The 12,957-nt window shown below is 36.4% G+C and overlaps 1 protein-coding gene across 7 annotated transcripts in view; it reads left to right on the top strand.

The window, feature by feature from the left end:
* PPP1R13B (protein phosphatase 1 regulatory subunit 13B) overlaps positions 1-12,957 on the top strand; it is a 69,149-nt gene that overhangs the window by 13,812 nt on the left and 42,380 nt on the right. For all 7 annotated transcript variants that reach the window (XM_029964077.1, XM_018082184.2, XM_018082185.2 and 4 more), the window contains exon 2: positions 11,477-11,624. In XM_029964077.1, coding sequence (XP_029819937.1) covers positions 11,477-11,624 — 148 coding nt within the window. The remainder of the gene's footprint in view (positions 1-11,476; positions 11,625-12,957) is intronic.

Below are 12,957 nucleotides of genomic sequence, written 5' to 3'. Positions count from 1 at the left end.
ATTTTTGACTTTACCTTGCATAGTATTATTATTACTATAGCGAAGTGGACTTCTGAATGTAAAACAGAATGGCTTTTGATTTTTAAATTTGCCATTTTAAAACTGAAGAAATGTGTTGGAAATAGTTTTTCCACTCTGATGGAAGGAAAATTCTGCAGGCTGCCTGTTGAATCCCCAAGGATGTATTCACTTTTCACTTAGTACTTTTTTACCAAACCAGATAACATCTTTACATCTGAGATTGAATGGCTGGTATTCCCTGAAAGCAGTGCACTAAACAATCAGTATTTTGTTAATACTTTCTGCTCAGTGGGAGGAAACCGTGGCAGTCCCTTCTGCTTTCACTCAATTGAAAATAAAAAGGAAAGAATAGTGCTGGTTCCAGTTGGAACATTGCATATGTTTTTGTATCTGTAGATTTTGTACAAGTTCTTCCTTGTTTGTAAAATCAAAAAATTTTGTTTGGTGCTGCAAATCACCTTTATTATTTGACAAGTAGCCAAATAGTATGACCTTTAGTAGAATACTACGTTGAGTGGTTTTGTTTTGGTTTGTGGTTTAACTTTTGGTTGGGGGGTGTGTGCTTTGTTGAAAAGTTTGTGAAAGAAAAGATCCAAATGACTGTCTTTGTATCCTATACTTTTTCAATGAGATGATTTTTCAGTGCAGTAGGTAGGTCAGGCTTTTCTGGAATTCAGTGGATTTTGGATGACTTTGCTGTAGCTGTTGACAAGGTCGAACACAAGACTGTAGAAACATCAGCACCTCCCTGCCCTTATCTTAGGCCAAAATATTTTTAATAATTTGAGAACACTCAGTTCTGTCATACAAATTTGGTGGGACACTTTATTGCATGTGGATTTTGGAGATGAAGTTTTCTTTCAGGGAAATGGACCCAAACCCTTACACTGAACCTACTCTTCAGCTTTGCCTTGGGATGTCAGACTGAGCTTTCTTTCCAAATGAATTGCACTGTTGCTAATGCCAATATGTAGAAAGCTTGAATAGGACTTTGCTCCATATCCCCACCAAATACAAATAAAATATTACATTTTTTATCTTTCTTATCTCTCACCTGGTTCATGAGTCGTGTGGGAGAATGTCCTGTTTTGTAGAGTTTGGGGCTTCAGGGGGTTTTGACTGTGTATGTTTTTTCTTGGTTTTGATTTGTTAATGGATTTTTTTGTTTTGGGTGGGGTCTTTTTAAAACCTTTCATTTTGGTGAATGCAAAATTTTTTTTTTCCTGACTGGAAAACTGAGATTCTTATGTAATAAAATGATCTCTGAAGCTGAGTCATCTTGGATTCATTTAGTTTTGTTTTTAATTTATTGCCAGTTCACCCACATTTACTGAGTATTTTACAGCACTACAGTTACGTTGTTCTTCAGCCATGTGCTTCCATAATGGTTTGGAGAGTAAAATATTTAATAGTATTTCTTAACATATTATTCATATCCCATCAGCTGATGAAATGGAATAGGCAGCTAATACTTTAGGACTGTTGTTCCAAGCTTGTCATGCATTTGATGTGTGGTATGCTGATTACCCTGTCAGATACGAAAGATTTGGACCTCTGAACATTGGGATTAAGTTGTGTGTGATGTTGAACAATGAGTTCAGTTGTAGTGCCACAGTGAGTAGCGCCTCCCTCTTTTTCCCTGAGGGCTGTGGGGCCACACTTGGCCCTTTCCTGGGGGTCCCCACTGAACTCTCTGAAGTGTTTGGTTTGGAGGACCCTGGGTTGGAGATGTGAAGAGCAGTAGAACTGTGGGCATCATGTTCATATTGCATCAAGATAGAGCTGTTGGAGTTCATGGACAAATGGACTTGAGGAAAGATCATTGCACCAGTGCAGGTGTTGTTTTGATCTGGAATCTTGCTGTCCTCTGAATTTCTGACTTTTTCCTGCATCTCAGTGGTGTTCCATGCATTGCAAATGCAGCAACTGCTGCAGTTTTCTTCGAGTTTGGCAGGAATCCATTATTTAAAGAATTCTCATATTTATAAGCCTAAACACCTACTAAAATAGTTATAGCAAGGCTATTTGCTAGTTTCTTAAATAGATTAGCAATTTCTTTTACTTTTTTTTTAATAATCAGCACAAAATTGATGTGCCTGCTGATTTTTATTGATTTATTTTACAGGTACTTTAGATAAATCTCATTGAAATTAGGCAGGCAGTACTAGAGGAGGTTTGTCATCCTAAGATTCACAGTAAAAGAAAATTCCAGAAGATAAAAACCAGTATCCTCAATGAAGACAGCAAGTGTCAAAAAAACCTCTGGGACTTCTTCACAACTGTTTAATTTGAAGATCAGTCTTGTGTTCTTGGTTGGTAGATGGTAAGACCCATTTGCAATAGTCCTGTAACAAATCAGAGAATGCTGATTTGCGAGGTGGGGAAAACTTATTTTTATGCATTGAGTTGTCATGAACGTTGTAAGGGGTTTAGGAAATCCAACATCAACTGATTAGAGAGTCTTTCAAGAAGAGTTTCCAGTTTCCACCTCTTAGTAATAGTTGTGTATATCATGAAATATAACATTTGACCCACAGTCTTTTAGGGAAGAAAATAAAATTTCAAAGCCTTGTTGTGTGAAGAATAAATATCTCTCCATTTGTAATCTTTGTTGCCTGATGGAGAAATGTGCTCAGCAAGAACTTGTCAGCATACCTGGAATTATCCCTGCGTTCCAAAGTCTCTTTACATGGTAACTGGTGTCTTGACAGTCCTTTGGTAGAATTATTTGCGTCAAGGAGCAACAACAAGATCTCTTGCTGTTTCTCCAGATGTAGCAATTTAGGAATCAAGCCAACAGATAATATGATGCAGGGATGTTGAACTCATTCTGTAGCAAGTGCCAAATTACATTTTCCACTAGAAAACATCACAAGAGGCATGTTTTATAGATTTCTCTAACGTCAGGCTGTGTTGCTTTAGCTGATAATGTTAAATATTGCACTTGGACAGATATTCTTTTAAAATAATAGTTTTCTTTGTGATGCAATCTCTTTGGTTTTTTTTAGCTAGTCCATTTTAAGCTATACTCGTTTTTCTTTCCGTAGCCACAAGTTTACTGTGGTTTAAATTTTAATTTATCCAAATCCTGCTTACTTTTAACAGAACTGTCTGAATCTGAAGGTGTTCCAATGTTGTGACAAACAATAAACAGCTTCTGTAAAGATAATGTCTGGAGATCTGGCAATGGTTCACTACCATGGATTGATTGTGACTTCTAATAGAACAAAGTATAGGATTACAATGTTTAAATGATCGTGTCACTCTTCTGCCTTAGGGAGATGCTAGAAACTTAACATTTGCTAGGTCAGTTGGTTTTTTTGGACCTATTCATGTCTTGCTTCTCACAGCCTCTAGAGATTGTGGGTTGTTTTGGTTGTTTACACAGGTGAACTTTTAGTTGCTATTGTTGTCATTAGGTATTGTTTTCCTAGAGCTCTGGAAGTCTTTCAGTTAACCACCTGTCATTTAGTAATCTGTGGATTTACCTTGATGATGATAGTTGCTGTTTCCTTCCTTTGGCTTACTTCCCTGCCCTACAGAAATCCTGCCACTGCAGGTGTAAGGGGCCTCAAATTCCAGATCTACAATTGTTGCTGTAGCTTTTTTTTGTTTCTTCCCATAACAAAAAGCAAGAAAGTGTCATAAGTATCCCTTCAGCAAATAAATATCAGGTAGGTGTAGGTTTTTGAGATTGTCTGAATCCTGTTGAACACCTGCTGTCACATGTGAAAGCTCATGAAGAGGACAAAGTCCTGAAAGTCCTGGGAAGAAATGTCTGTGGGTTCTGTCAATGCTTTAAGCCATCACATACATGTAGGCCTTGCACAAGATTTTCCTACATTTTTATAAGGCTTTTATATATACAATACTTCTACATTTCTATAAGAGGAGTTAAACACTTGTGGCTTTTTTTTTTTCTTAATTAAAATGGTTTCTGTGCTCCAGCAAGAGAAGTAATTTTGTGCACAACTATTGTCTGACAAGCTCCTGGTTATGTTTTCTGTGGGCAGGTTGTCTTGTGCAGAGCATGTTGAAGGTGGATCTCAAGTTGGATCAATTTTATTTTTTTTAAGTGATTGCAAAATAAAAAGTTAATGTAACCAGCATATGAGCTTATGCAAAAAATGCTTTTGAGTGATAAGTATATTAAAGTGCATTTAGGCAATGTGAAATTTTCGGATTTTATCAAGATCACAAATAGCCATAAATAATATTAACTTGTTTGTATTTTTGAGTAATGTTATGAATGCTTGAGTCTATCAATAGTAAAATTTAAGGATTTTAATGTTTGTTAGTAGCCCATAGCTGAATGCTTTACATTTTTAGTGTCTGAGATTTACTCCCAATTTTGTGGATTCTTTCGCAGGCCATATGGAAGCAGTTGGCTTCAAATTTGAAAGTGTAGTAAGAAACTGTTGGTTTCACAAGTCTACATTTTGGCAGAAAAATTTACTCATTTTTGTATTCCTTGCAAACTAGGTGTTTAGAAATATGGAAATAGAATGCAGTTATTTCTAACACCATATATGGGGAAAAGAAACAAGATGATCTTAGAGGAAAGAAATCTCCTGATGAAAACCACAGTGATGGTTAATAAATTTGCTATATGTCTTAATGGTCTTATTTTAAATAAGACTCATAAACATACTGCAAGAAATTCTTAACTGATCTGTTTTTAAAAAGAAAAGCTACATTCTGAAGACAGATAATTATTGGAACAAAGCATGCTGGTGAATAACTTGTTTATTAGATGGACTTTAAATGTTTCTTTTTAATATAGAGAAGTCAAATTGTTTAATCTTGCTGTTTTTCTGGAGTTTACATACAATAACATCAGATTTATTTGGGACTTGATAGTTCTGAAATCTCAATAGTATGAAGAAATACTCATGTCTTAAGTCAAGAAACTATCTTTAGATGGCTTTAATTAAAACAATTATGTGGTTACAATTTCATAGTCTGGTTTGTTTTAAAATGTACTTTCTTAAAACTTTACCTAATTAAGTCTATAATCTTAAAAAGGGTCAGTATTCATGCTGCAAATAAAGTTAAGATTCTGCCTTAATGCTTGAAATATGCAACTAGAATTTCTACATCTGTAGCTGATGCAAGTTTTATGTAATGGCATGAATTCCAGGCAAGCAAACTTGCATGAGATAATTGATAACTTGTAACTTTTTTTTCTCTGACCATTCTACATGCAAGTTCTGCATATTAGTATGTCTCATCACCAGGGGGATGATTTTTCACCTCTTCATGTTTTGCTTGCCCCTTATTCTATAATTTTGTTAGTAATTGAAAACCTCGGTCTTCCTCAAAGTTCAAATGTGATTGATGGGACTGTGACATTTTAGTAAGACATGGGTTTGGACATATCAGTTAAAACTGTTGTAGTAGTACCTTGAATATAGCAAGCTCCTGGGACTCTCAAGTTAGCAAAATTGAGGATGAAAGTTATTAAAACTTTTTGGGAGATGCTGAGGTCTGTACTGTTCAAAAGAGATTTACTTTGAAGTCTTTTCTTCGCTGTTTCTTCTCATCTCGAAGTTGTAGGCACCACTAAACCCTCTGAAATGGCAAAGCTTGAGATCATAAATAGATGTTCTGGAACTCTCTATTAGAGCAAAGTGCATGGTGAGAGGATAATGCCTTCCAGTTCCTGTGAAACACAAGGAATGAAGTTGGCATCTCCATTAGAAATGTGTTTTGTACTTTAAGTTCGTTGTGTGTCAGCCTTGTATCTGAAATACCTATTGATCTGCTGGAAGAGAAGGGGTTTTTTTGGTTTTGTTTTTGGGTTTTTTTCTTGTTTGTTTTTGTTGTTAGGGTTTTGTTGTTGTTCATTTACACAGTGAAATTTCTAGATTGATTTAAAGAAAAAAAAGGCAAAAGGGGAGTCTAATATGACTAAACAGTGTGTGAATTTAGCTATATTAAATATCCAGTTTGTTTTTAACTTGCAATCATATACTTGATAATTCTTAGATTGACTGAAGTATTAACACAAAATTCTGTATTATGCACAATACCTTTAATATCAGGTAGGCATTCATGTATCTAAATTTGGGTAATGAGAGTAGTGGGTAGCACAAAGGAAAAAATTCATGGTTTTCATTTTCTTGGAATGTGGATTTTGTTTTTTTTTTCTTAACCTTTGATTCACTGTTTGAGGGATCATGCTTCTAAACTCTCATGGATGTGATTTTTTTTTTTTTTAACTTAACTTGATTGTGAACATAAAATTACATGCAGGAAAAGTAATGATCTTCCTATAATTTTTTGCCAGCAACTCTGGTTTTGAGTGGAAATATGGGGTTTAGTTAAAAAATGGTTATATGTAAAATAAAAAGACAGCTGAGTAATTTCCCATCTTCATCCACAGAACTCACTATTTCTCTTTTGCTAGTTGAATATCAATATTACTCTAAGAAAATAGTCTTGGACTTGTTTTGAATTCTAATGTTTTAGCATGACCTGAAATAGTACTTGTCTGATTGCTTTCTGATAGCTTAAATAATTCAATTTTTTATGAGTAGGGTATCAGGAGAAACCTACTTAAATGGACTATGTTGTTGTTTTTATAATAAATATTGTCAGCTGTCTGACTTAGTAAATTAGCTTGGGCATAAGGCAGTGGAGGTGTGGGTGTGCAGTTAATTTCTTCTCAAGCTGCAGCATTTCAGGTCTTGGTAGCATAAGGTAATAGTTGAGTGAGATATAGTTCTTGTCTTCACAATTTTTTTTAATGATTATTTAATTAAATGTGTACATGCTTTTTAATTTTTTATATTAACTGAAGATTAAAAAAAATTAGGTTTTTTTCAGTAAGATGGTAGAAAAATGGTGAGGCAAAGACTTCATTCAGCAATGGGCATTTTAGCTTTCCAGGCTGTATCTTAGGTAAAAATCAATATGCCACATCAGCTGTTTTTATGGTCGTGGTCTAATTTTATTCCAGTCATAAGTAATTGCATTGCACTAGGGGAGTGCAACTCAAGTAGCAAAACTCAAGTAGGGAAGTCAAGGTGGTTTCTAGGACAGCCTGACCAAGCTCATTTAGAACAAAGGACATCAGATTAATTTGAAAGATTATTTGTTTCTATATTGTTGTATGGAAGGCATTTAGTTATGGCCCTGTGGGGTCTCTGCCATGTGACAGCCAAGTTATGAATGAATCTCTGTTTCACAGCTTTTGGAATCTTGGTTTGGGTTGAAGAAAGAGATGAACTGGATAGTTACAGAAGCCTAAGGAGGCAAAACAGTATTTATTAGCCTGACTGGCAGCACTTTTCAGCATACTGACAGCTTACTTGTGTCTAATGTGTTTTTTTAGCCAGAACAGCAAGGGAGGATCTTCAAGGGAAATAATGATGTCACTTTGCAGGTGCATATAAGGCATGATGAACAACACAGAAGAAACCATAAAACCACCTGTTAAGCACATGGAGAGTAGAAACAGGTGGAAAGGACCAATTTGACATCAGTTTCTTGATAGAGAGTGAAAAATGATAGGCAACAAGATTACACTTCCAGTGAGGAAGTGAAGGCAAATAAATTGTGCTTATCAGGGCTGATGCAGAAAGGCAACATGGTCAAGGCCATGTCATGAAGAATGAATTTTGCTGTGGTAGTCATCATGAGAGAAAACGGCACACCAGTGAAAAGCTGGGAAACGGAATAGGCCAGTTACCAAACTCTGAGAGTATTAGCTGGCCCCTTGATGGAAAAACCCCCCAAAACTCTCTCTGTCTTACACACGGTACAGGAAAACTAGAGATAGATCTGAGACACAGTGCTGGTGTCACAGATGCCTCTCCTACAGCTCACAGTGATGGGTACTTCTGTGTTATGGTGAATGAAATCCAGGGAGTCATTGGAGAAACATGACTAAGGACTGTGTTACAGCCCTGTGAAACTTGAACTGACAGCTGTGCACTCATAAGAGTCAACTGAAGATTGTCAACATTTCATCTTCCTTAGCAAGAGATCAGGTCTAGATAGATAAAACTGTGTCATCTCTGTGAATGATGCCTGTTGAAATTTCGGAGGTGACATTATTCAGCTGTAGAAGAGATGAGATAATAAGCGAAGAAAAAGATCTTGTAGATTTATCCCTGTTTTCTACCTCCTTGAGAAACTGCAGGGATTATGAAGTGTGCCCTTTAAATAATACTGGGAGTATGGTTTGAAGAGGGAATGGAAAAAGGGGAGATGACATACCAAGAGGAATTCGTACAGCTATTTGACAAGCGTCTGTTGGGCAGAGAAGATTTGGGTAGAGCTCTGATTCCAAGTCTTCCCTAGAAAGAGGATGTCTGTAAGCTGAGAAATGAGTGAGATGATGGAGTAGTTTCAAAGGCAGGTTGTGAGGTTTGCTGTAGCTTATCTGGCATAGAAAAGACCTGAACTGTGAAGGGATACACTAGATTTTGTGAGGAGGTTAAAAAAAAAGAGTGAAAAGAGATGAGAATTCACAAAAATTGGAATAAATCCATTGATTTAAGTAGCAGGAGCCATAGAGGGGAGTAGCAGACAGGTAACACCCATGTGTGGGGTGAGGAGAAGGAGGGAAATGTAAGATTTGGAGCTTGATGTTCATCGTGGAAAAAATACCTAATTTAAGAGCCCTGATGTAACTTACTCATGAGTGTTAGGTTGATCCTTTTGTGTAACGTTATGTTCAGGTATTAAAAGTTGTGAATGGTTGAATTGAGAGATTACCAAAGAAATGTTACAATGGTCATGATCGTGCATTTTATACAGCTGTTCCTATTTAGGAATCAATTTTTTTAAAAAAATCAAAGGACTTACCAGTTCTCCTGTGTCCTAATCTTTGACTAAGGATTTTTTTTTTCATAAAGCTGATTTAGTTCAGTGTACTGTGTATTTCATGCATGTGTTTCAAATTTCCAGGCTCCATCAATGCTTCTTTGTATGTTATTGCTATAAAATACCTCTGATTCTTATTCCATAAATAGGGACAACTATGACACTGACTTGAAAATCCAATTAATATTGCAATATATTAATTTTCAATATTTTGAATCTTCTTGTGTATGTTTCAGGACATTTGTTTCGCAGCACAGTGTTTCAGTTCCTTTGGTATTACCCAGACAACATGTTAAAAATAGATCCTTACTCAATCAAGTTTCCTTGAGGAGTATTATGACAATAGTTGGCTACAGCACCTTGCTTCCTCATTAGCAAGATACCTTTCCCTGGGCTGAAACTGTGACACACAGCTTTGCAGGGACAATACTGGAACACTCTGAGCTGAGGGAATCAAGATTGACGCAGAACAAACTTTGGCCTGGTCTTGCCAAGGGGCCTTGGAGTTTATGCAGTGCTTGAGATCTGATTTATGGAGAATTGACTGAGATACAGAGAATAACTCACGCCTCCAAGGCTTTTCTTTCTTTGTCAGCCTGTCTGCAGAAGCAGACAGATAATCTTGAAGACATGGAATAAGTTTTCTGGGCCAGTGTTACTTTTACAGCAATAAAAAAATCAAAACTTGGAAACTGTAAAATGACATGGTGTTAAGCTGTTCCATTTATCCTCTCATGCCAGGATAACAGGTCTTTCACACAAATGATTAAGAGACAGTATGCATCATACCATGACTTCAATAAAGCCAAGGTCTCTTGATATTCTCATAAAGTTTGGGAAGCTTGGGTTTTATTTTGAAATTGCTATCAAGTGTTATGGGGAAACTATTTAGAATAATGGTTTTAATAACTTTCTGTCAAACTGGTGTTGTTTAATTTACTTAATTTACTTACATATTTATATGTTCCTTAAATTTAACTGCAGAAGGGAAAAAAAGAAGGAAAAAATGTGTTCTCTATTACCCCTGTGGCTAGAAGAACTAGGGGGGTTAAATAGTGGTAAGGAAAGTTTTAACTAGACTTTAAGAAACTTCCTCTTGAAACAGCAATCCTGGATTTCTGGGGTGGATGGTTGGGGAAGTGGTGGAATTTCCATCATGAAAGCCTTTTCAGAACAGGTTAAACAAGCATCTCTGCAGAGTAATGTAGGTATAGTTGATCCTGCCTGAGGCCAAGAGACTTCATTAGATGACCTCTTAAGGTTTCTTCTAGCCTGTTGGTTTGTGTTCATATATATGACTCTTTCTTCTTAAATATGAGGTCAAATTCCACTACTAGATTCCACATCAGATACTTATTATGTAAAACAATACATACAGTCCACAGCCACTGAATATTGGGACTATGTCTGAATCTTTTGTTGAGGGAAAAATAACATTCTGAGCTGTTTACTGTAGGTGGTTACAGGCACTTTAATTATTATCTGTTGGCTGCATCCTGTAGCTTCCTCCAGCTTGTACTATAGCTTTTAGTGTGGCTTCCTTAATGCTCCTGATGGAGAAATTCAGGGGTGAATTCTGGTGTATTTACAGTCTTGGCTGCTTTTTGTGTTGAAGTGTAGGTACTTGAAAACTTCAGGATACAGCATGCAAACTTGGCAGGCTGAGGGAGAGTAGGAACATGGACTGAAATAGCCTGGAGGACTGACAGGAGACTGAGAGCTCGAAGCCTGGGCTTTCTTGGAATTTGTCCTGAGTCTAATTCTAAATTAGACAGACTGCTCTCGCTCAGTATCTAGCTGTTATTAATCCAAGTCTCCAGTTTGGCTGATGTATGTGTCCCATAGATAAAAGTATTATGAATGTTTTTAAGAATTGCCTATGCAAATTGAAGCACAACTTATGTTTAAGTGGAGAGTGCTCATTTAATGAAGAGCTTTTAAATAGTTAGGTTTAGTCTTTGTGGTTCAATACGTGATGCCACATTTTATTTATGGGAAAGATCTGGAAGAACTGTCTTAGCAGACAAAGTCACTAATTTTGTCACACTCTTTAGGGACACCTATTAGTATGGTATCTTTTGCCTTCTAAACATCACGTTATCTCTGTTCCATCCCCATGACTTTACAGAACAGTATTGTGACTACAGATGGAAAATTAAGGTGCAGAGACAATGGATAAAATTATTTGTTTAATTTTAAGTAGGAGCTTAGGGTCAGGTGTCTTTCAGAGGATTTAATGCATCATAGAAATGCTTGTCTTTGAATACAACCTGCAGCTTCTGGTTACTTTGCCAAAGTATGTATTTATTTTCAACATTCAAACACTGTGATTTCAAGCATTCGACATAGCCATAGTTCCTTCCCTCACAGCCTTATTTTCAAGAACTAAACCATTTCAGCTGAAGCTTTTAAAAAAACCCTGTCAATTCAATGCACTGTCGAAAAAAATCAACACAAAAGACTAAATCTTTGTCAAAGTTACAAGAATCTGAAAACTACCTTGGAATGTGGTAACCAATCATAGGCATACATTTCCATTTACAAAGGGATTATGAATTTTACCAGTAATCTTGTTGCCTTTTTTTTTTTAACATTCTGCTGCTTTTTGTTTCATTTCTTTCAGATGATATTAACTGTGTTTCTGAGCAACAATGAACAGATTCTGACAGAAGTTCCAATTACACCAGAAACAACCTGTCGCGATGTAGTGGAGTTCTGCAAAGAGCCTGGAGAGGGGAGCTGCCATCTGGCTGAAGTATGGCGTGGAAATGGTGAGTAAAATGTTCAGTGGGAATGGGTGTAAATATGGGTACCAGTTAGAAAAAAGCAAGGCTGCCTTTTAAATATTATTTCAAATTGTACTTTTTTTTTTCTTCTTCTGGCAAACTGACACAAAGCATGGTAAATCAATATCTGTAGACAATAATGTAATTCTTGATTTTTATTTTTTTTCTGTTTTCTTCCTCAATATGGAGCACTTGATAAAATGCATGTATAGTTCTTCATGCATAAAATGCATGTTAGTGTTCTTTATTTCTGTTTTTCAAATAGAATGGAGGGTATTTAAATGACAGTAGGGAATCTCAGGATGTTTTCTTACAGTCAGTGGGTGCAGATCACCACCTGCATTCTTTCCAGTTCTGTTTTCTCACTGTTAGGCATGTAAACACAACCTGAATTTAAGAAAGGGTATAAATTTTTCCTTCTTATCATGAAGAGCAAATGTTCTGCAGGCAGCATTATGCCAGAATGGGACAGTATCTCCAGGATATTCATGAACATTTCCTCTCAAAGATTTGACAACCTCTCTTGGGGCAGGTAGTAGTGCCCATATCCTATTTGTATTGCGGTGTCATTTCATAGAGTAACAGGGCAGGCCATTTTTTTCCAAGAATGTGTCAAAATCCATATGTAATGGTTTCTGTTTCTAGAGGGATTCTCCCAACTGCATGTAGTAGAAGCTTCCAGGTTTTAGTTTATCAATGTATGGATGTAAGTAGACTTGATGGATGGGTGAGGATAATAGTTAGGTATGCTCATGGAATCATAGAATAGGATCAAAGAATGGTTTGGGATGGAAGGGACCTTAAAGATAATCTTGTTCAACTCCCCTGTTCTTATCTCTTAGTTACTGAGGTCACCCTCGTTCAAGCTGTTTTATGTCATTTGTTCTGGATAAAGACTGATGAGGTCATAACTTGATATTGAATTCTTAAATTTTGCATAGAGGTGTTTTATTTTGGTTGGGGGCTTTTTGTCAGACAAAATAGGCATTATTCAGATGCCTTTGGAGCTTTTACATGTTAGCAATCCAGAATATTTTCCTCCTGGGAAAACTATTCCTCCTTTCTTCTAAAGTGTTCTAAGACTTTTTAAAGGGAAAAGGTACCTCAAGTAGTAATTTCCTAACTGGATGAAAACTCGGAGTTTAGGCAAGAGGGAGCAGGGGACAGGTTAAGCATGTCTGCAGTTCTAGAAACACAAATTCAATATATGGTTACTTAGAAAATTGTCTTTAAGGATAGAACTTGCAGGAGGGGTAAAACTTTTTCAAACTGGGAGTTTAGATAATGGAGAGTGCATGATGCCAAGTGCATCACCAAT

Source organism: Manacus vitellinus, unplaced genomic scaffold (genome assembly GCF_001715985.3).
Source record: "Manacus vitellinus isolate BGI_N305 unplaced genomic scaffold, ASM171598v3 scaffold_6_pilon, whole genome shotgun sequence".
In the NCBI taxonomy this organism is placed as follows: domain Eukaryota; kingdom Metazoa; phylum Chordata; class Aves; order Passeriformes; family Pipridae; genus Manacus; species Manacus vitellinus.
Note: the sequence above shows the minus strand (reverse complement) of the source record. Positions and strands in the feature narration are given on the sequence as shown.